Source organism: Lasioglossum baleicum, unplaced genomic scaffold (assembly GCF_051020765.1).
Source record: "Lasioglossum baleicum unplaced genomic scaffold, iyLasBale1 scaffold0021, whole genome shotgun sequence".
Taxonomy (NCBI): domain Eukaryota; kingdom Metazoa; phylum Arthropoda; class Insecta; order Hymenoptera; family Halictidae; genus Lasioglossum; species Lasioglossum baleicum.
The window spans coordinates 1,104,059-1,128,936 of NW_027469081.1; the positions used below are offsets into that span (position 1 = coordinate 1,104,059).

Here is a 24,878-nt window from a genome sequence, read left to right on the forward strand (position 1 = left end):
GTCGGCCGTATCGGTCCCAATAGTTCACGTAAGGGTTGAAACGTACAAACGTCAAGTTTGTTTTTCCAAACGAAACCTGTGAAATATGTAAAAATGTACGCAAGTATCAAGTGCATTGCTGCATTTCAATTATGTATAATACTATTTTATTCTGTAAGTGACGAAGACATCATTTAAAAACCACCAACGCCGAAGAAGTCAGCTGGTCATTAAAAAAAATTGAAGAAATTCGATTCTTTTTACTAAATCTACGAATAGGTCGATACTGTTGGCTCATAATTTTCTATACATACCGTACAAAAAATTATTAGAATTACTAGAATAGTTCTGGTAAAATTATTTCATAGATTTATAGATTATATTTTATATGAATAGCACACTCGTGACCAATTGCGTTTTCAAAAATGTTCATGAAACTTGGAATACTCGCTAACACGCTGTCTCTCTTTTTCTTCCTTTTTCTCTCGCTCTCGCTCTCTCTCTCTTTCCCTCCCGACAACTTATCCGCTCGTACCTTTCGCTACTTCAACTCCCGGTAAATTAGATTAGCGTGAATTAGCGAGCCGTATTCCATGCCGACGGCCAAATTCCAGCGCGAGTCGCACGGAGCAGAAAAGGGGTGGTTTGGTTACAAGCTACCTATTGCCGGCAAGCCGGCTCTTACTCCGCCTGGCTGCTATTATTTCCGCTGTTATTGAAGTGCTAACATACCGTGTACAAGCTGATATTGGGGAGGAAATTTTAATCGTCGCGTAGCACCGTTGTCCGAAAGGAAACGGTTTCTGTTGTACCTCACTCGACAGAATGTCTCAGAATTTTGCGAAGATACTTCACCTTTCTGATCTGAAGAAATGCGGTACGTAGATATTTACCATTTACATTCGCGAGCGAAACTACTATCCTGTTCTCACATGATACAGACCTTGCGATCTCGGTGTGCACACAGGTAAACGCGAATGTGAAGCAAAATGCTGAATGTTACCCAGATGCTATCCCATTCTGAAATACCTACTCCTTCAGATTTTACACCCACACTGCTATCTAGGTCTATAATTCTCGGTAAAAGAGATCTTTCGATACGAGCAACTGACGAGTGGATCAAAGTAGTAACTTAAGTTAATTAATTTTCTAGTTCGAAACAACTCGCGCCTCAAAATATAACTGGATTTCCCATTACAGTTGAAACAACATATCAAATTGTCTTTGTATTTATAAATAATTAAGAAACTTCGTAAAACTTGCTGTTATAATAAGGCAAATCAGCGGATCTTTATGCAAAATAAGAATATTCTGCATTGATTTTGGGAAGCAGTAATTCAATAAGAAATCATTTCACCCCTTAACAGTCTTTTTACGCTGGAAACAACATAACAATATTCTTAGAATGTTTATATTGTTCACTCTTTCATATTAGGTTGTCCTAAAAGTTCCTTCCGGAATGTGTTCCTTTAATGTCGCTAAATAAATATTAGGTTATCCCAAAAGTTGGTTTTCGATGCATAGACATAATGCAAATTCATATTAAGAAGTACTAAAATATTAACAATAAACATTATCGTATTGTTTGTATTTATTTAGCGACATTAAAGGAACACATTCCGGAAGGAACTTTTGGGACAACCTAATATTTCACCCAGTTAATTTCGTCATAAATGCATAAAGATCCGTAGTCTAATAATAACCAATATTAACGACATATTTACTCTATGTTTACCATAACAAATATTTTATTCATAGATTGAGATCATTCCGTATTCTGATTTTTATAAAATACTCCATTAAAGTTGGAATGTACACAAAGATTCGCAGTCTAGTTATAACAGTTGGAACTCTTCAAACTCATATTATGAAATGATGAATGAATCATGCCTCGAATCATCAGCTGTACCATTGTTTTAACAAATAAAAGCGATGAAAGTACACAGCCGCATAAATAAATAAATGAACAAATAAATAATGGCAACAGCTATACGATATTTGCTGAAGAAGGATTAAAAGAAGCGCGACAGGGAGACTACTGAAAATTCACAGGGAGCAAAAATCAGGCGAGTAAATTCAAGTAGCTGAGAAAGGGAGCGAAGGAAGGAAGCGAGGGAGGTGGGGAGGAATTCGTTTCGCTGAATCAGTTGATGGAGCGCACGGAAATGGGAACTAGGAAGCACGACTCTTCCTAATAACATTTCCAGTGTTTCCAGTGCGTTAAACGACCGCCGCGCTGTGATTTTTATCGCGTGGGTGTTATTTCTTTCGAGCGACGAGCAACGTTTGTTCACCAGCCAAACGGGAGCACTAATTGCTAAAGCTTCGCACGCTATTTTCTCCCTACTCTGCGAGCGAACGATCTTCCTCGAATCGCGTTAATGAACGACCAGGAATGTTTGTTGCCAACTCTGATCCATCATCGAACACTGTCGATAATATTACAGAAGTTCACTAAAAACTTCTCGCTCCTGAACGTTAATACAACAGACGAAGCTATCGAAAGCTAAGAAGAAGGATATAAGTAAGAGATTTATATCAACTACGTTATATGAATCTCATTCTACATGAAAATAACGTACTCCGTTTGAAACGATGGCAACTTCCTGTTCAGAAGAATTAAAGAATGTGGCTTATGGATGAAATGATACAGTCTTCAGGAGCAAATAAAAATAAACCGTCGACACCTACTGCGACGTCACTTAAATAGCAACGTTATGGTCTTCTTTCTAAATAATAACAGGTATTAACGAATAAGCTTTTGACACTTGCAAACAGGTTTTCCGTTCCTTTCCCTGTAACGTGTAACTGCTAAACATCTTGCGACTCTACCAATTATCGGTGTCCAAAGGTTAATGTAGATACTAGATTCTAGTTCTTGGAGATTATTTTTTAATAGAATATGCAATTAAGTTAATTATTTTAAATATTATGTACAATGAAGCGTACATTCTTATAATAGTATCAACACGACTTGTTTTTCACGTTGATAAATACTTGATATGTGCATTCGAACGGACCTGGCACGATCTGGTAAGCTAAAAATTCTACAGTAACCACTTTTGGCTATGTTTAGACTGCGGATTTTATGCATTTATGGCAAAAATGAGTATGTACAGTTTAAAGCAGTGGACAGATTAAAAGGATTTAATAATATCAATGTACTCGTTTCATCTAATTATAGTATCATCAGAGAAAAAATTATATTTCTATGTGGATCCTATGTTGTACAATTTATGAAGACAATTTTTATATTGCACAAAGATCCGCAGTCTATTAATAAATATTGTTCTTCCTGGTTGTATTTTCCTATCATTTTGACTTTCATCTACTCACTTTCGGTATAAATGCACAAAGATCCGCAGTCTATTAATAAATATTGTTCTCCCTGGTTGTAATTTTCCTATCATTTTGACTTTCATCTACTCACATTTGCTATACATGCACAAAGATCCGCAGTCTATTAATAAATATTGTTCTCCCTGGTTGTAATTTTCCTATCATTTTGAATTTCATCTACTCACTTTCGGTATAAATGCACAAAGATCCGCAGTCTATTAATAAATATTGTTCTCCCGGGTTGTAATTTTCCTATCATTTTGAATTTCATCTACTCACTTTTGCTATACATATATGCACAAAGATCCGCAGTCTATTAATAAATATTGTTCTCCCTGGTTGTAATTTTCCTATCATTTTGAATTTCATCTACTCACATTTGCTATACATGCACAAAGATCCGCAGTCTATTAATAAATATTGTTCTCCCTGGTTGTAATTTTCCTATCATTTTGACTTTCATCTATTCACTTTCGGTATAAATGCACAAAGATCCGCAGTCTATTAATAAATATTGTTCTCCCTGGTTGTAATTTTCCTATCATTTTGAATTTCATCTACTCACTTTTGCTATACATATATGCACAAAGATCCGCAGTCTATTAATAAATATTGTTCTCCCTGGTTGTAATTTTCCTATCATTTTGAATTTCATCTACTCACTTTTGCTATATATGCACAAAGATCCGCAGTCTATTAATAAATATTGTTCTTCCTGGTTGTAATTTTCCTATCATTTTGACTTTCATCTACTCACTTTTGCTATATATGCACAAAGATCCGCAGTCTATTAATAAATATTGTTCTTCCTGGTTGTAATTTTCCTATCATTTTGAATTTCATCTACTCACTTTTGCTATATATGCACAAAGATCCGCAGTCTATTAATAAATATTGTTCTCCCTGGTTGTAATTTTCCTATCATTTTGACTTTCATCTACTCACTTTTGCTATATATGCACAAAGATCCGCAGTCTATTAATAAATATTGTTCTCCCTGGTTGTAACGAGGTCGTCACTTCATCGTAAAGCGCTAATACAAATATATTTCAACTATTAATTAACTTCAAGAAGTTAACTAAACAGCAACTGTCATCACGCGATCCACAGACCCAACCCGTGCAACCGTATAATGCCACATTGTTTCCATAATTAAATGTCACCACAATGTCAGGATAATTTCGTCTTTCCTGGCACTTTCTGTAGCGGGAATGATAAGAAGTAGGTTCGAAAAGACCGCCAATTAAATTCCTCCTCGAATGCAGCGAGTGTGGTTCTTTGAAAAATGACTGTTCAGTCTTGCGAAGGCTGACAAGAACCACCGTTAATTATCCGAACGGTACTGTAACACTTGTGGAAACGATACGGTTCGGCGAAGCTGCTGTCAACTCTAACGAAAGTCGGCGCGTTTATGAAATCACGGCTAAGGACACGTCGGAGGAACGGACGGGGAACAAATGGCGTAAGTGCGAGCACGGTCCCTCGACACGGGATTCACCGTCGATTTTCTTTTCCACGCCCTCGTGGCCGTCCTTTGCTCGAGAAAGTGGCGAAAAGTAAAAAAAAAAAAGAGCAAGAGTACAAAAGACGAGAAACGAGAGCAAGCACGGTGGGAGGGATTCGCGAGGGGTGTGGAAGAGTGAGGGCGAGGGATGCGGAGAGACCGCTCTTGGGTTATCTAGCAAGTCACTTCATGGTATGTATCCACCGACTACGAGGTATATCCCTTTACAGGTTGGGTGTTGCCGGAGGAGGCGATGCGAGAGGTGTCATTTGTACACAAAAGAGGGAGGCGAAGCTGCGTTACGTGGCACGTGCATTTAGGGGTGGCGGTGGGGTGGAGGAGAGAAAGCCAGACGGGGACGGAGAAAAGAGCGGAACATATATTTACGGTCCCGAACGAACGTGCACGCGTTCACCGCGCTGGTGTATCGAGGCGCGTGCTATTCAAAGGCGACGTGGAAAATCTAATGAAAATTTTGAATAATAAATACCGAGGCTGCCTGGTCCCCGCATGCGAATTATTTCGAAAATGTCTGCTGATATTACCTCGCCGTTGCTTTTCAGCAGAGGGAAACCTAATTTTATTTCTAGCCTGACCATGTTAATGCAAATGCATAAATTCACAGACTAATTTATAGAAAAGTAAAATTAGACAGAATTCGATTCTCTAATTTCACAGAGTCTTCTCAATTAAGATAGAGTTACGTAATAGATACGAATGAATAGTTATAAATACGTTAATCTCACAGTTCCTCTTGTCAAACTAAAATGAAATATCTGAAATTCACAGATGAAGTCAAAGCAATTTAGACTATTTTTCTCATTTCATCTTGAAAAATGTTTGTAGGGTAAATTCGCTCAAAAGGATAGGTTGACAACCGGAAGAGGGACCGTAGTCTGCAAATTACAACAGTAAAAACATCAGAGAAGAATTTAGAAATACTTTTATATTATCTTCGAACTATTAAAAGTATTAGGAAAAAAAATAAATTTCTACTTCACTCCAGTTTGTTGCAATTGAGGTAGAAAATTTTAATTTTGCATAAAGATCCGCTGTCTGATAATATATAAATGAAGTTTCTGACCACGAGAGCTGTCTGTATAATTAACCACTTGCACTACGACTTGTTTTTCGGCTTTCCTTTTGAAAAGGAAGAAAATTGATATCTATTGCGAAACCAAAAAAGACAGAACTCGAAACATTACAACACGTGGAACACCATAAAATCACGATAGACGAAGCCGTTTGTAAACTTTATTTCAACTAGTCGTTGTTAAGCTTTAACTTCGCCAGCGATCCGAAATATCGTCGCAAGCAAGTGGAGCGGGCTTTACGACCCCACGCAATTCGGTATACGAATTTGCGATATCGCGGATGCAACTCTGTTATATTTAAAAACAAAAAAGAAAGGATACAAACAATTATCCATATCTTTGCTTTACATTCGGTACATATTTTTCAAAAAATATTGAATAGGTAATGCGAATCTTCATGCAAAATAAAAATTGTCTTTATAAATTGTACAACATAGGAGCCAAATAGAAATGTAATTTTTCCTCTAATGATGTTAATTAGCTGAAACGAGTACATTGATATTTTTAAATCCTTTTAACATACTCATTTTTGCCAGAACTGCATAAAATCCGCAGTCCAGTAACGAATAATCCAAATCGTAATCTGCAAAACTGTTCTGCAACGACGAATCAATTTATTTGTTACTTTTGGAGAACATCGGTGAGAGCTTCCTTAATTTATCGACGCTGGCACGTAGGAATGTCGGTGAGATCTTGCGAGGTAATTTGGCACATCCATTACGAAGCACACGAAGATTAGCGATTCAATTTTTTCCCTAGTTCACGCTCGTTCGGTTTCAACACCGATTGAGCCCCGAGATTATTGCCGGACGAGTGAAACTAAACCTAGTTAACCGACATTAATTGCGGTGAATCGGAGAAGATTGATTCCGCCTAACATATAATTGACTCATTAATTTCCAGCTGTTGCGTCACGCGTAGGCGCGATACTTCCAATGTTTCATTAGCTCCTAATGAGATCATCGGCGCGGCGCGAGGAAATAGACGAGAAGAAAGAGACTCGGTACCTGCAATTTTGTGAATGTTCTTTTCGAAATTGCTGCGCCGATAAGAGAGTATTTGCTTCATTCAACAGAAAAAATACAGGAGAATCGTAAAACTGTAAAATCCACAGTCCAATGATAAAAATAGTTAAAAACCGCTCATTATCTCGGCCAACATAAATTCTGCAACTACTTCACAAATGATACTATCGTAAAAATTGTGCATACCTACTATATGTACCAATTTTAGATATGTATACGTTGCAGATCTAATTTAACACTACTAGAAAAACACTAGAATGAAAGATAATACAGTCTTTCTCTTCTTCTCTGTCTTACGTGAATGTTGCTTCGATTAATCAGGATATATTTGAAATTCTTTGAGGAGAGTTGGTGTGGTTGCACAGTATGGTAACCATCGCCTCCCCCCGAAGAACGTTCATTCCAACACCCTCGTTCGCATAACCAAATAATTGATGCAGCAAATAACAACCCAGAAATTTAACGACGGACAGGAATGACAGTAAATTCGTCGCGAGCGTCGTTTCGAGTTCGCTGTACAACGGTCGCGAGTATGCATACGAAAAGGGGAGGTATTTTCTGGCACGTTGTTACCCCGGATTATGGTACGCGTCTTCAACCCCGAGAGGTTATACGGCCGGAAGTTGAATGGTCTCTACAAAAGTTTCACCGTCGTGGAGCTCTGTCCTCGTTAATTCCAAAGTTTCGTGAATCTCTACCATCTCCGCAGCATTCCCTCGTATTTTTTCTTTTTTTTTCTTCTTGTTGATAGGAAGAGTAGCGCGCGGGGGTGTGCGGCAGAGAAAGAAGAAAAGACAGGACCAGAAAATAAACAGCGAACGCACCCTTCGCAGCAGTTGGCTTGTTCGCGGGCTTCCATTCGCGCGAGAACGTAACGAAGAATGAAACCGTCATCGTCGGTAATAAGATGATGGTCGGAAACCCGTTCCGCGTTTGAATAATCGTGCTCCAGCTTTATTAGGAGCCCCGCAATTACGCCTAGCGTGATATAGGTGTTTTCTAATTGCGCGAGAACGTGTTCGCGGTAACAAACAGAATACATTCTACAGTCTACAGCATTTGTAATCTCACTGCTTCGATCATTTGGCTGCTTAGAATTTTGCTTTAAAAAACCGATCAAGACAATAATGTATGTGTACCGGTGATCACTTGGAGACTTGAATGTCAAGCATTTACAAGCGTAATCGCAAGAAATAACGCTTTTATAACCCTGTCGTTACATCGTGTCACTCTTCATTTATTCGAAGCATAGTTCCGGAACAAGAAGCGAACATGCAAATACTACGCATACAAATATCAAACTGCTATGCGCATTTCAGAAACTACATTAAATAATAGAAGCGTGCTTTTGTCATTGTAGTTTTTCAATTTTCTATATTTAAAATTAAACATTTCCTCTCTGACCCAGAATTATTCCATTCTACATGATTTTTTTCAATGATATCATACCTCATACAATACTTAAATGTTTAGTACTATTTAGTACATTTAGTATACTTAAATGATTAGCTAACAACGTATTTAATAACGTGAATAATACTCCATACTTGGTTTAAAGCATTAAATAAATAATAATAATGTAAATAATATTCTAAATAATGGTACAGCAATTTTAAGGGTTAAAATATGCTGGCACAATTTTCATGGCGAATTGGAGGATAAAAAATAAGTTGTTATTACATTTTTATGTATAATACGCCTTAAAGTTTCTCTTTCTTGTGTTTAAAATGTCCACATTTTACATTAATATTTTTCTGTTGTTTTCGAGTACGCAATTTACTGATCGTTCCTGTTTTTTTTTACAAAAGAATAAGTAGAAGTTCATAGTAATGTTAACAATTGGCTAACGTAACGCTGCTCGTGCGAGTGAACTTTAATAACTGAAACTGGCTATAACAGTTTTCTAAGCGATGACCTAATTTCAATATTCCCGCAGACAGACAGAAGAATCGATTTCAAGGAGATATAGTCAGACGATGTATAGGTCTCGTTTAACCACTGCAGTTTTTACTAGTGTTACTTAGAAAAGAGTTGTAACTAGGCTTGGTTCCTGGAATCACGCGACATTCTATAAGGTGACCCGGAACGAAAGAATCGCGAAAGGATCAAAGAGAATGAACACTTGTTTTATGTATACGGAATGTGAACACGCGCGCACGTACGTACACTCTCATTTTCATGCGCAATAAGTTTGTTCGATTATTATCTCAAACTGTCTATCAATATCAAATTTATAAATGCTTCCGGCGCTACCGTTTCGATCAATTACTAATATAGCAATTTTATTTCTTTCAAATTTTACTTCTTTCCTGACGTTTCGGTTCCGTCTTGAACCTTTATCAAAGGTGGAAATTTGCTTCTAAACAAAAATATACTTATAATGTAAAATGATAAGAAATGAAAATGTTCATACTTAGTCTTGATACGTACTTGCTATAATAACTTTATAACGTACTTTATAATGTAGCGCCGAAAGCATTTATAAATTTGATATTCATCATTTACGATCGATAACTGAAATTATTTTGTCTATCAATGTTTGCCAATCACAAAAATAAGATCATAAATCTGTGGTTGTCAGGAAGAACGCCGCAGTCACAGAATTTCACTTTCAAGATGTCGCCGTTTAAAGTTTCCGCCACTAATGCTTCGCAATAGGACATCGGTCCAATCGCATTATGTTTTTAAGCATTTCGAATTGATTGTCATGCCTTTGTTTCTGATAAAAACGTAAATCCTATACTATAAATCTCAATTAATGCGTAAACTGAAATTTTTTGAAATTGCGACATGCGGCGTTTTCCCTGGCAACCACAGAACTAGCACGAGAAATCCCTGTTGATCTTAGAAAAAGAGTGTGCATGAAACGGACCATTGATTGTCATACAAATTTTTGCTTTATCTCCGGAGAAGGTGAAAACGTGGATCACGGATATGTGCACACATAAAACGAAGCACTTCATCCCCGTTCAACGACTGGGCACGTGGAGGGAAAATTTTTTTGACCCGACAACACTCGCGAAACTAGTTATTAGTCACGCGGCGAGAGGCTGCAAGGGGAATGGGGAATTAAAGAGAGAGAGAGAGAGAGGGGGAGTGAGAGAGGGAGAAAGCATAGTGAAATAATGTGGCGCGGAACGTGGATCGGAGAGGGGCCAATGGGGAGAAATCTAAAGGGAAGGGGGTCACAGGACGCGGGATGCGGGGCCACGTTGGCTCGCAATTTGCGTAATTGAGCCCTGAATTATTTACACTGTCGGGTGCGTCATACTTCTGTTCGGTAATAACTGACAGGGCCGCGTAAATGCGAAATCGGTTGACACTTAACACGATTCAAAATTACGGACGGCAACCAACCAACGACATCGACCATTGCATGGATTACGGGCAACGAAATGCTGCTTGGTCTCGATTAGAGACATTTTTATCCGCGGTATTCTGAATCGATGGAAACATTTTTTAAGGGAAGCTCGAGAGACCGGGTCGGAAGTAAAAGTGTGACTCCACTGAAGATAACATTGAACACTCTGGTGATGATAACCAAGGAAGATCAGATTCTATCCTTTCACGTTGCTGAATGAAGAACAAATAACCGAGACGCTATACTATTCCAACGCGATGGGAGAATTCATAATAAAGCCGCATGACAAGATTAAGGCTTTTAAGTTTCTCTGTTGCGCTTTGTCGGCAGTGATGCCCTCGATGAATGAACAGATGGAGAATACTGTGATTTCTCGACAGTATATTCTCCAAAATGTTGCTTCGAGTCTTTAGAATGACAGTCACCTGCTTGATGACCAAAATAATCTCAGATTTCGTCGGTTTGGCCCATAGTGCGTCGCTTCGGGCTCAAGAGCCATCGACTCTTAGACTAATTTATTTCCTCTAGTCGGGTGGTCGAAGTCTCTGGGACTTGGTGTCGAATTCGAGAGACAGTTTCGTAGGTCTCGCGTTACGTTGCGTAACAACACGTCCAGCGAAGTACATTTTATTGTTTCCACAATGTCGACGTTCAGATATCACAAATCGATAATGTTCGCCGTCGGAATCAACCTCTATCGACCACCGTCCATGTTTACATGCATACAATAGCATACAGGCATGTACCTGCACGAATATACAAGGTGTCCCGAAACAGAAGACGAATTACCGTATCGATTTGTCAGTGAAAACAAGACGCCCCCCGTGCGACGTACGTTCCTGCGAGATTACATCGACATATTTGCAGAACGGATATAATGTTTACGCGCGTCCTCGAACAACTCCGTGTACTTAGCGATTCACTTAACAACTCGCCGAGAAGTGACTTCGCTTTTGCTAATCTGCCTCCGAGTGCGAAATATAAGCTCGCGATAATGCACTCGACAATCCCGTCGCGAATCAAGATTAAGGTGAGCTGCGGACGCTAATATTCGCGACGAAACTAAATATCGTTCCCCTCCCCCCTGTTTTCCTCTCGACGCGGCAGTTTCTCTGCCATTTCCGCGGCTCTAATCTCTGCCAAACACTGTCGATGTTTTTTAGCGGCGCGGCTAGGAACGGCACTCGAAAACGAACATATTTGTATTTCGAAATAGAAACACCTCCAGGAATATACACGTGAAATCTCCTTTCCCCTCTGAACAAAGGGGAAATGAGTTTGCCGTCTAGAATATTCATCTCGCCTCATCTCGAGTCTACGAGATACGCTTCGCGGAGATATTTCGGCGAATAAGGAGATAGGAGGCAAATGAACGGTGAATGCAACGTAGCTACAATCACACCGGGGAAATCGAAGAGGCACGGAAAGAGGGATTGGCGTGAGCCCGGGGGTGGGAGGGAGGTTGGTTGGTTGGTTTCGGTGGAAGGAGGGGAAAAACAACGCGAAGAGAAAGGAAACACCGGGCATGTTGCTATAGAACACCTCATTTGCCGGAACGATTCGAAAACGAAGGAGGATGGGTTTGATAGCAAACGAGAAACGGCTTCTGCTGGCTCGAGGATACAAAGAAATCGCGTAGATCCGTCGTTCTGGAAAATTCGTTTCCGCGCGGCATGAACTTCTCTTTTTTCCCCTTCGAGATTACCAAGTAAACTAAACAAGCGATAATATGGTTGCTTTTAAATACTTCCGATTTGAACGATTGTCGACGGGTTCCCACGTCCAGACAATCGCTAGGATTCATGGTGAAACCAAACTTGGAAAATGTACGCCAAGTTTGACGGTTGCATCTGCTTCTAATCATTTTTCATTGATGTAACACATAGCGCAAACCGCCAAAACTTTGCGTAAACGATGTTCAAACGATGCTCTACTGTACAAGTTATCAATACATGCTTAATCGAAGCTAAAATGTCAAAATAAGTTGATGACTAGACAACGGATTTTATGAATTTACAGAAAAAAAAATGGGTACATCTAATTTAAAACAGTGAACCATTAGAAGAATTCGAAAAGACTGTTCTATTATTTGCAACCTGTTAAACATGTTAAGAAAGGAACTAAATTTCTATTTCACTCCGGTTTGTTGTAGTTCACGTAGAACATTTTTATTTTGCGTAAAGATCCGCTGTCTATCGATGACAATATTGGCATAATAAACGATCTACAATGCTAATGCGGCTATGAAACTCAAGATATTGAACATGTACCATGGCAATGTTCCACATTTGAAGAACGGAGATCACAATTTATCAAGCAATTACATGAACTACATCATTTTCTTCCGCTCTCGTGTAATCCTACTCTCCATACCTACGGTGGAAATACAAGGTGTCCCAATAAGAGCGGAAAAGTTTTATTTGGCGCCATTTCTGCTGCTTTCGATGGTAGACAGTCTGCCATTATTAAAAATGGATCGCTATTCGACACTACGGAAATGGTGTAAATCGAGCGCTCTTGACTACTGAAAACTCCATTAACGTCTTTGGATTTCTTTGTCTTGGGTTTTTTGAAGTTAAAAGTTTATGTGAACAAGCCCATGACCACTCGAGCCTTGAAGGAGGAGATTAGACGCTGTATCCCTGAGATCCAGGCGCAATTATGCCAAAATGTGAATGAAAATTTCGTCAAAAGCCAGATGTGTTCTTCCATACATAACTCCCACAATTACAATATCAAAATTACTATAACATATTTAATTTACAGACGCGATTCAAATAAATCTTGAAGAAGATCCAAACTAGGATCGAAACGTTGATTTTGTTTGACGTTGTGTTGCGTTGCGCCGAAAAAACATTTAAAAATTTATAACTCCCACATGTTTACTTTATGATTACATCAAAGTTTCGGTAGTAAACAGAGAAAACTGTATTTTATTTTGAATTTAAATATTCCACCCTTGTTAAGGCGCCCTTTATTTAATCTGAGCTACTCGTTTCTGAATGACTGTCATCATTAAAGATTTAAGAAAAGAGTACATCTTCAAACCGCTCGTGCAGTAGGCATACGATTGTTTGTAATTTGTATAGTATCATATAAAGTATCGTAATGAATTGAAACGTCTGTACAGTACTGCAAAAAAGTTTCTTCCTGGAGATTCAAATTGCACCAATAAAAAGTTGATGTCCAAGGAAAGAATGATCGTGAAGAATTCCAAGAAAAATTAAATTTCAATGACATCGGCAACATCTGTGTTATTAGTGGTTCTTAATCAATCGAAAGTAAGAGGTAAGCGGTAATGTCTCAAAGTAAAAGACTAGGGTAAAGACGATTACTTTTCATTAGGTGTCCTCGACGCAAAACGCAGAGAACGAGCGGACAACCGAGGTCGGTCAAAATTGGAGATACGAATGAAAACGCTCTGGCGTTGGATCTTTAAGTGGACAGTTAAATACGACACGTGAATTCCCAACGAGTCAGAGCCCCGTCAATGAAAGCGAAAAACAGAGAAAAAAGATCGGCCGATTCAAACGTCAGTCGAAATGCTGATGAAAACCGCACCAACAGGAACGAGCTCACTGCAAATGGCGTAGGAAATTTGTTTCTGTTATCGCGCTCGGCTATCGCGACGTCACTCCTCGATGCGTTGTCAAAACGAATCACTGTCTACAGTCTACGGGATCGATAACCCATTTCCTCAACAGGGCTTCCCGATTAACCGGCTACGGACCAATGTTTCAACGGATCCAGGAAAAAGGACGATTATGATACTAATTTATGAATCGAAATAATCAATTCCACGGATTAGTGAACGTCATCTCGGAATTGTAGTAAGGCTGTACCCGTACATATGTATATGTATCTGTTCGACACTTACGTTTGAAGAATGTTATAGACGTCGATCTCTATCGATAACTCACCTGCAACAAAAAATAGAGAATTTTCTTTAAAAAACGAGACAATAACAAGTGTGAAAAATATTGGCTTATTCATCCCGTGTTCTCTTCGCTTCTTAAATTATTTGAAAATATAAAATAATTTCTAAGCTGCTTTCTATTAGTGTACGTAAGACTGGTGCTTCCACGAATGACGATATTTTATTTTAAGGTGGAGTGGGGCAAGTCCGTTAATTGGTTATTTTTATTATAATATGAAACGAAATTTCTCTAGCTTGTATTTATTAATTTAGTATAAGCTAGCATGAACTATTCGACATAGATGTCTTCCAAGAATAAAGGTGTTTTCCTCGCTTAAATCAACCAATCCTAAACAGTCACGTGTGCGAGGTACACGTAGAACTTTGAGGTTACCCTGAACGTGCAATAGTTTACAAGTTATGAATATATTCTGTGTTGTTATTTTAGGTAAGTACACCAAATATTGATGTAGGTTTACATGAAATAAACCGTTCTTATCGTCCCCTTTCATATTTCAGCATAAAAGTACATGTTTGTTTAAAAATGGATAACTACAAAACGTAACAATATAATTCAATATAATGCAATAAGAAGCATTTTATAGCAAGCTTGTTAATCATTCTTTCCTTGCCCCGTAGCACTTGAAACAAGGTTCGAAAGCATTTTTAACTCTCAGAGACGGGCTTGCTCCATTTTCGGGGCAAGTGCGTCCTAGTTGACACTGTACAATATCGAAATGATAATTTTCAAGCAAAATTAGAATCCTACATAATATTCATTCATCAGTAATAACCAGACAGCGGATTTTATGCATTTATGACAAAAATACGTACGTACAATTTAGAACGGTGGAGATATATTATAAAGATTTAAGGCCACCAGTGTACTAGTTTCACCTTAAAAGATAATTAAAAGAAGAATGATATTTTTATTTGCATTAGTTTGCAAAAAGTTCCGCAGTCTAGTAATAATTGTGGCAAGAATTTGATACCAAGAACGTTAAGTTTTTACATACCAGACTGAAAAGACACCAGTTTAAATTCCAACTTTGCAAAAACTATGGCGGACTTACCCCACTCCGCTTTACTAGTATTTTAATTCAATTTTCCAAGCAGTCAGGATGCTCATCATTTATTTTATCAATAAATAAGATTATTATGAAGGATGACATCTAGTTTTATACTAAGTGCATCTAGTTCTAACCGAATTCTAACACCAGGATTCTCGTAAAGAAATGTGGCGCTCGGAAGAAATCTAAATCGTTATGCTGCTGATATTAAGCTGTGTTAGTAGAATGATGTTCTTTCGTTGAAAGTTTAGAAGACAATAAGAAAATCCTGATGTGGAACAGTAAAAGCAACTGCTCTGAAAAACCTCGAACACACACACACACACTTCAGCTTGTCCGATTCCGCTTGCAGTTTTCCATCTTCCGTTTCAGTTTCAGTACACTAGTATGTACGTGCTACCGAACTTCGTAACTATCGTTAACCAACGTTAACGATTATCGACCCTCGATATCGGTGTCCACATAACTACCAGCTCACAGGTACGTGTGTGCACTACGTATTACTTGCTTGGAATTGAGGCGTAACGTCATTTACAAACTACCTGTAATACATAGAAGTTCCGGGAACTCTCCTCGAAGATTAGGTTACACGAGTATACTTGTTACAATTTTTTTCCATCTCACTCACGAATCAACGTTCGACTACGTCCGACGACCATATTGATCACCGCACAAAGGTAAATCAATTTCTATTCACGACCCGTTTAAATATTAATTCACCGATTCTTTATTTTCGGACGAAATTTATCGTGCGAAAAGGGTCGGGGAATTTTATATATTCATGAACATAGAAAAGGGTTTCGGAGAACCCTTCTAGTCAGGTCTATCCGCCAAATACAGGATGACAAGAAATAACGGAGAGTTAATCATTTCTTATTATAATTCTGTCCAATCGACGAATTTTGAAAAACCAAATAATAACAACCATAACATGGACCTTTAGTATTCATATATTGAAGAAGTTTCGAAATGGCCACCCTTTGCGCCGATACAGAGGCTCAAACGTGTCTTGAAATTTTCGGCTATGGGCCGCAGCTCTTCTGGAGTCATTCGGTTCCACTCCTGGCACAGAGATTTTTTCAATGACTCCAAATTTTTATGGGGCCGAGCACAGGCCCTGGCCTCCAAAATCGACCAAACGCTGTAGTCCATCGGGTTGAGATTCGGTGAGTACGACGGCCATTCCACAGATGTGATGAAACCTGGAAAATGGGCTTTACACCACTCCTGAGTCGTTTTCGCCCTGTGGGCCGGCGCGGAATCCTGCTGTAACGTCCATTCCGGATCGCCGAGGTGCTGTCGGGCCCATAGAAGTACGACAGCTTCGAGAATGTCCCGTCGATACACTTCTTGGTTGATTTTGACCCCTTGATCCACGAAAACCGTAGCAAATCCCATTTTCCAGGTTTCATCACCGGATCTCAACTCTATGAACTCCAGCGTTTGGTCGATTTTCGAGGCCAGGGCCTGTGCTGAGTCCCATAAAAGTTTCGAGTCGCTGAAAAAATCTGTGCGGCGGGTGTGGGACCGAATGACGCCAGAAGAACTGCGGCCCATTGCCGAAAATTTCAAAACACGTTTGAGCCTCTGAATCGGCTCGAAGGGTGGCCACTTCGAAACTTCTTAAATATATGAATACCAAAGGCCTATGTTATGGTTGTTATCATTTGGTTTTTCAAAGTTCGTCGATCTGACAGAATTATAATAAGAAATGTTATTTCTTGTCACCTTGTATAAAATAGGTCTTTAAATTAATTGAGGATGGATAGTAGAGGAGGGGTCGATCGTACGAACACCTGCTTTCGACCTTATTCCACCATTTTACTATGTCTCTGTTTCACTCTCCCCTCTCGTCGCACCCCTTTCCGCCGCTGAGCAAATGATTTGATTAGAGAACAATGGCTTTCCATTAACAATCTCCCTTCACCCTTGCTGACCATCCCTCCTCCCCGACTGCCTGTCAGCTGACCAACCCCTCGGCCGAACGTTCTCTGACATCGGTCGTTCAGCTCGGAGAAATCTGTTTAAATATGTACCGGCTAGCGGAATCGTGTGAAAATTGTAAAAATCTTTGTTATTTGAATGTTTAAAATCATGAAAGAGTAACAGTCGTTCCCCACAGTCCATTTGAATAATTGAAATGTCAACGTAAACTCTATGTTCGCTTCATAAGGTCGTTATCAATCATTGACAGCTTCACAGAAATTCATACTTATTCCTTCTGTATCAATTTTAATGTCATAGAAATTCCATAGAAAGTTGCCATGAATTTATGATTCCTCAGCGTGATAGATGGATTTTACGTTATAAATCTTTACACCGAAACAGAATTTTTAAAAAGCCCCTTCTGACCAATCAATACGAGAATAGAAGTTTTGTAATACTTTACAAAAGTATTAAGCAAGCATGATTTCTTGATAAATATTTGGTCCCCGTTTAATACCTTTGTTTGTAAAAAGAGCAGTAAATTGCGCAGATATACGCAAGGGAAACATTAACCCTTTGCACTCGGAGCTTTTTTAACTCGAAAGCTCTGTGATATCATGTTTCTAGCCGCACCATACCATGGCGTACTCATCAGTGCTTAGTCTTTTAAGAAAATGAAATAGCAGTGACCTGAGTGAATAGAACCAAAGCCTGCGAGCCTTTATAAATATGTGGTATGTACACGTGTACATAGGTACATGTTCCTCGTTCGTATAACCATAACCAGTCACATAAACGTTCGAGTTCGTGTCGTTATCCTCTCGGTAGCTCGGAACTATCTCTCGTCTGCTAAGCAACAGTACAGCGTCTCGTCGCGCCGCGCCGACGGCCGAGAAGAGTAAAACCAAAATACGAGTATGTATATGTAGTTATGCCTTGTTCAAGTAGCGTGATTTCTGGGACACAGTGTAATATGGCAAGCAGGTGACGTACCTAGCACATAAGGTAAAGGTACCAGTAGTTGACCATTTTTCAAGAAAAACATAAAAAATAAGATGTTTATATACTTTCGATGAAAGTGAACATCGGATGCCATACCATCTGTTTGGTTTTCGAAACAATTGCATGCGAAGTGAAGTATGCATAGTAATAACAGACGTCTGAATTCATTAAGGTTAGTAAAATATGCCGATATATTTCTAGTTCCTTAACGTTTCTGTTAGGGACAGCTGTAACGGCTCAGGTAAAAAAATCCATACGTTGTGAACTTTTCGCGACTGAATTATTTGCTTTTTAGATTCTCACGGAGTTTTATAAGTGATAAATGCATTGTTTTCGTTATTCTAGCTTTGTTAAACATACCACCTTTCTTTTCCTCTAACGGAATACAATTCTATAGCAAACGTGGTCTTAGGACGTTAACAGATTCACATCCGAATCGAAACGTTTAAATTTCCTACAACATAGCTATACATATAATGTAGAATTTGATCGAACCGTTGCGCCGAAAACATTATTCCAAGTTTATTCAAACAATTTACGATCGATAAGAATCCCTCCTTTACCGAGTAGGACCGTGTTAAACAAAGAGAAAGGTGGACGTAGTCGTTAAAATTCGAGAATCATGTATTCCAGGCTTACATCAGCAGGGCCGATAGATTTTGAAAAGGTCTTATACCGACTCGAAGAATGAAATCACACGATTCGATATGAAAAGCGGAACCGTGGTGCGAACTATGCCGGCGACGTTCCTAACTATGAATCGCTGATAACAAGAGCGCCGATATCGGCGAGTCGATAATCGTTAGGCGATGCTAACGGTGGCCGGAAGGGTGGTCTAGCGTCGTCGAGGAGAGCTGTCTCGGCGTGATCGAAGCGAAAGGAAAGAGGTTTCGAACGAGACAAGAAGAGACAGGGCAGAAAATGGGCGCAAAAGACTCGATGGGGAAAAGGGGTGGCAATGACAGCATGGAGGATGTACAGTTGATGACGTGAATTCTTCGCGGAGAAATCGGAGGGAAATAGGAGTTCGAGCAGTTTTGACTCCGGCAATGATATAATAGGTCGGTGTGCATGAAACTGTCAACTGCAGGCATGCACAGTGTCGCCAGATCGAGAAAATCGAGGGGAATACAATTTACCCCTTCTCCGATGACCAGAATAATATGTCTACAGTCTACAATCTTAGTGGGGGATGTGGAGTATGCTCATGGTGCTGGAATGGGATAGTGGAATGGGGAAAAGGAGGGGAGGTAAAACCGATCAGTTTGGGACGTTACTGGCGACACTGGGTATACCACAGTTTCCTTATTTATCACAGGTATATACAGTGGGTGTCGAAAGTATTCGTACAGGATTTAGTGAAATTGTTGTTTATTAACTATTTTTTCTGTAAACAATGAATAGGTACATATTCTGAGAAGTCTTTCAGTCGATTTTTTGTTTTTCCTTATTAAATTCGCAAGTTAATCAAGAAATTAATTTTTTTTTTGCATTCTATCTATTCTATAGACATCTCAGAATGTGTACATATTCATTGTTTACAGAAAAAATAGTTAATAAACAACAATTTCACAGTTTCGCTTGAAATTTATCAGTGTACGAATATACTTTCGACACTCACTGTATATTAACACTTTACCTACCGGAAGCCTATTAATAGGATTTTCAATAATTGTGCTGTACCAAAAGAAAGCACAGACATTTTCTTTTACATTGCAATCTTAAATGAAACTATTAGATGATGTCATTAAGGGTGACTTGTTAGTTCATAATGAAAATTGTTGTTGCTATTGAAGGTTCCATTAAAAAGTGTTTAGCCATGTACCATAGATTCTTCAAAATTATACAATAACCACCGGTCGGTAATGTGTTAAGAAACGTTGGAGCGAGTATTGAAGCGTGACAACAGATAGTGACGGATCGTGTAAAAAAAGAGCAACGAATATTAGTATCTTGCGTAGCCACGTGTTACACGAACAACGCCGCGTAAAGTACGCAAACGACTATAATTAGTTCTGCTCCGTTAACCGCATTCAATATAAGTCAACTTTTCATTTCATCTGGAATTTCAGTGACTTGTTCAGCTATCCACTTTGTTCGGAGTTAACATATCTAGAAGAGAGAGCATTAGGGGCATCGTTTTTATCAAAGAGCTCAACGGTTGACGTAAACGTGTAAATGATTTGAAAGATTATCCTGTGTATATCACAAGCTCAATTAAAGCTACGTTTTTCAATAAAACGGAACAGCTTCGTTGCTTTTAATCCTCGACACTGAAAACATTGTTTAGATTATTAAATATACTAGTATCTCTGATCAATAGACTGCGGATCTTTATGCAAAATAAAAATGTTCTGAATTGATCGCGGGATGCAGGAATGAAATAAAAATTGATTTCATCCCTTAATGACTTTGTTACATTAAACACAACATTATTCTGCAATTTTTCTAATCCTTTATTGTTTTATATTCCTTCCAGCCAATCTCTTCATAAATGCATAAAGATCCATAGTCTACTCTAATCAATTACATCAATTTCATATTTCATACAAAGAAAAAAGTTAATATGGAATGGAATTATTCTAGGTCGCGAAAGAAATGTTTAATTTCAGTGCGAAGGGTTAACTGATTGTTCAAGTCTGATAATTCGACGAAAGGAACTGATTTCTTTAAACGTGAAAAAGCAAGGTACTCCTCTCCGACGGGTATGTAAACTCTTGGCCTAAGTACATACACATAAATGTGACCGTATTATACATACATATAGCAGACGTCAGCGTTGTCGACGCTGCCGCCGCGGCGCGCCGCGGCGCCGTGCGACGTTGTCGTAGATCGTCGCAGTCGTCACTCTTTCTCGCCAGCTTAGCGTGGGAAGCCGAGCAGCACTCTTTAACGATCGACACGCGCACGCACGTATTTCGACGAGCTGTATGCTCATGCAAATGCAATAAAATGCAGCAGGACGTTGAGCGTACGGGGTGAATTGTTTCAGCGCCCAGCTACGTTCGTGGGCCGACCTGTATACGCGCTCTACGTATGCCGACCATTGGCCGCTGACACGTACCGACCACATCTGTCCGATAATCACATTTCGTTCGTGGATAATTATCATAGAATCTCGATGTAGATCGCATTGATTGACCGTCCAGCCGGCTCGTTTTAAATATTTCATTGGCCGGCGCATTATTTATTCCAATAGTGCTCGTTTCCCACCCAGGATAGTGCTTTCTGTTTGTTATACCTCCGTGAGAGAGTTGTCAATGATGTATGCAAGTTTTTCTGACCAAACTCTGAATGTAAACGTAGTCCTGTTTGCGCCGAATGCATTTTCCCGCGAAGCGCATTATCAAACTTCATCTTCGATTATGAACAGGATCGACGGCAAGTTGAAAAACCAAATTAAAGAGTCCTTTAACGCGAGATCAATGACTGAACGAGTCACCTTCGGAATCCTTTGTAAATGATCTAAAATTAATTCGTTTATTAGCAGACTGCGGATCTTTATGCATTTATGAAGAAATTGATTCGGTGAAATATAAAACAGTGAAAGATAAAAAGAATTCGAGAATGTTGTACCGTTGCTTTTAATACAACAATGTCGTTAAGGGACGAAGTCAATTTTTATTTTATTTCCGCTTCCCACAATCGATGTAAAACATTTTTATTTTGCATAAAGATCCGCAGCCTAATTATTAGGGATTCCGTCTCAAACTTGACCTCAATCTCTAAGTAACCGCAAATAGTTGTCATGTTCTACGAGACCCGTAGCTACCGTTCGAGAGGCAATGAAATTTGATCCGTGAAATAATTTACGCCGGTCTTCTGTTCGATATTTGAAAGCAAACATTTTCGTGAGATTCCGTGAAACGATTTGGAGCATGGGTTCACTGTACACCGCGGTTCCGATGTGGCTGGCTAAATATATGCACGGTCGGTTTACATCGGACCATTCGAGTTCTGTTGCACGAACAATTTACCGTAATTTTTCGAGCGGATCAATGACGCAACCAACAGCTGTCGACCTGATAATGTAAAACGTTTACCGAGCCGAAAGAGAACGTTCTGCGATTCGAGCTCTCAGATTCGCGACGCGATCCCTCGATCGCGTGAAATCAACTTACGAATCGGTAATATCATTAGCGCCGCTGCCGAAATCGTTTATCACCAAGATCGAACGTGATTAATCTCTCGGTAGATGCGGCTATCGGATCGTGGCGGCGCGGCAGATGGATTGGTATCTAATCAGTCACCGCGCGATGAGTCATAGCGTCCTCGAAATGCTTATATGTAGATCCGATGCATGGTAGTCGACGCAACGCGACGCCGCACAGTGGTCTAAAACGCGAAATTTAGTGACATTTTGCCCAAAAACCAACTGTATCATATAGATATCAGTTGAGTGTTTATTGCTTCCTAAATATCCATCAACCTCGAAAATGAAAATATTAATAAAATTTAATAAAAACCATTAGTGTAACAAACAGTTAAAGTTGGAAGTTTTGAAGATAGCCTTTCTCATGGAAAAAATTGCTTTTCTTCTTTAAGATGCCCTGACGATCCTTTTTAATATTTTCGTGCGCCGCGCCGCACAGTGGTCCCTTTCAGCGATTTAGCTGGCCAAAAGTCGATTTCAAAAATTCACCTAAAGTGTGACATTTTTGGTGCTTGCTATTGTTTAATATATGGGGGACAATGTATGTATTAATATGTTTTTTATCATCCAGGCACCCATGAGTGCTGCACTTCGTCGAAAGTTAAAGATGTTCGTAGTACGTGTCTTGCTGCTAAAATTCGATGACACAGTTTTTATATGTTTCAAGTATGTTGTACACATTTCTTTCCAGTATGAAAGTTTTGCAAGTATGGACTATACTTCCATCAATTTTGTACCTTTTTATTGCATATCTTTTGGTAATTATTTACATTTCAACACGATTAGTATATGAATAAGATTTGTTACGATTGTAACACTTTATGAGTAATTATGTTGTACATCAGGGTACGTCCGGGAATTTTTTTAAGCGCGGTTGTAATTGTCAAAGGTTTGGGCTTACAGCAAAACAAGAATTAGTAGCCCGAGTCTGCCCGCGTTCTTTTCACAGCATTTTCTTTATCGCGGCAAGCGGCCCTTGCGTTTCGGGCGCGCACGCTTTCCAGACGTAAACACTTTAGATGAAATATGATGTTTTTAAAATACTTAAACAAATACAAAATGATACTATATGTGATTTGAAAACGTTGCGGGATCATTAAACATTATAAATAATTTTGGCCAGCTAAATTCAATGAAAAGGTTCGGTTCGGAAGCTTTTCGGTGCAAATGCCCAATTGTCACCACGATGTTTTGAACATTTCGGATAATCTGGCAAGAAAATATTTCCAACGAAAGTTAATCGAAACTCGGTCATCTATAAATTCCAATAAAAAAATTTGACAATAATTTTTTTTTAAATAAAAAATATGATCATGTTAATTTTTTAAATGCTACTAAGTATTTCTTATTTCATATTGTTGTAGCTGACGTCAAGACGAATCCAATGACCTACTTAACTATGGCTTCAAGTCTTAAAATAATGCTAGAATAATTTTGTCCAGCTAAATGGCCCGTTTAGACCACTGTGCGCCGATGCTTTCCGCCAATCTCTGCGTTCGATTCGAAATGTAGAACGGAAACGTATTTAAATTGGTGAAACGACAAATAATAAGTATGTAGAATCTTCGTCGTCTACCGATCGAGGAAACCTTTCAACCAGAAATCACGCGAAAATGAAATTTAAACATTTAAATGGAAATTTCGGGGGAGATTTATCTACCGCCACTCAATTATTGTCGGATAAAGGTTAGAATTTCGATGGATAAATCGAGGGCTAAAGGGTATCGAATCGTTGGCCATGACCTTTCCCTTCAATTCCCAGGCGTACCCGTCGATTTAAATTCAACGCCCAACACCGCCACGGAAGAAATCCCTTTCGCGCCTCATATTCCTCGAACTTAACGCTTCACAAAGGCGGCTTCATCATTCTTAACAGACGGAGCGTGAGATCTCCTGGTGTAGCGCCAGTGTCCTCGAAACCCATTAACCCCCGCCTTCCCCCACAATAACTCTAGTCACCCACCTTTGCCGTAGTCCCCTCTTAATTCACCCTGCCTCCACCTCCGCTTCCTCCATCCCCGTCCTTCCTCTTTCTCCTTCTTTCCTTCTACTCTACCGATTCCGAAACCATTCCCTTTATGAAACGACCGAGCCAACTAAAATACACTCGGATGTATTCTAATTTCTATCCAATAGTCGACGGAATGAATCTAGCGAATGAGTACTGCGATTCTCGCAAAGATTTTGCTGTTTCACTATTCTACCTTTAACCTTTTGCACGCGGAGCTACTTTAACTCGGAAATAAAACATTTATTCGACCTAGAATATTTCCATTCTCTATCATTTTTAAAATTTTATGAATATGAAATACCTAAATGTTTAGGAAGCGATTAGATTCCGAATTATTTAATAATGTAAACAATATTTTGTATAATGGTACAGTCATTTTTATAAATATTTTTCCCACCCCAATTTTAACCAGGAAACCGAAATACCGGTTTTACCGAAATAGCAAAAATTGTTCTTCTATGATATTCCTCCTTCGATACCATTTAAATTACGCCATAA

At 39.1% G+C, this 24,878-nt stretch overlaps 1 protein-coding gene across 34 annotated transcripts in view; it reads right to left on the bottom strand.

Annotated features, from left to right (window-relative positions):
• LOC143219184 (protein muscleblind) overlaps window positions 1-24,878 on the bottom strand; it is a 520,585-nt gene that overhangs the window by 392,723 nt on the left and 102,984 nt on the right. Inside the window, exon 6 of one of the 34 annotated variants that reach the window (XM_076445106.1) lies at window positions 14,180-14,222. The exons of 32 other annotated variants lie outside the window; for them this stretch is intronic. In XM_076445106.1, the coding sequence (XP_076301221.1) occupies window positions 14,180-14,222 (43 nt within the window). Of the gene's footprint in view, window positions 1-467; window positions 14,223-24,878 lie in introns of those variants that run through there. One more of the 34 variants, XM_076445113.1, reaches the window with a different exon arrangement.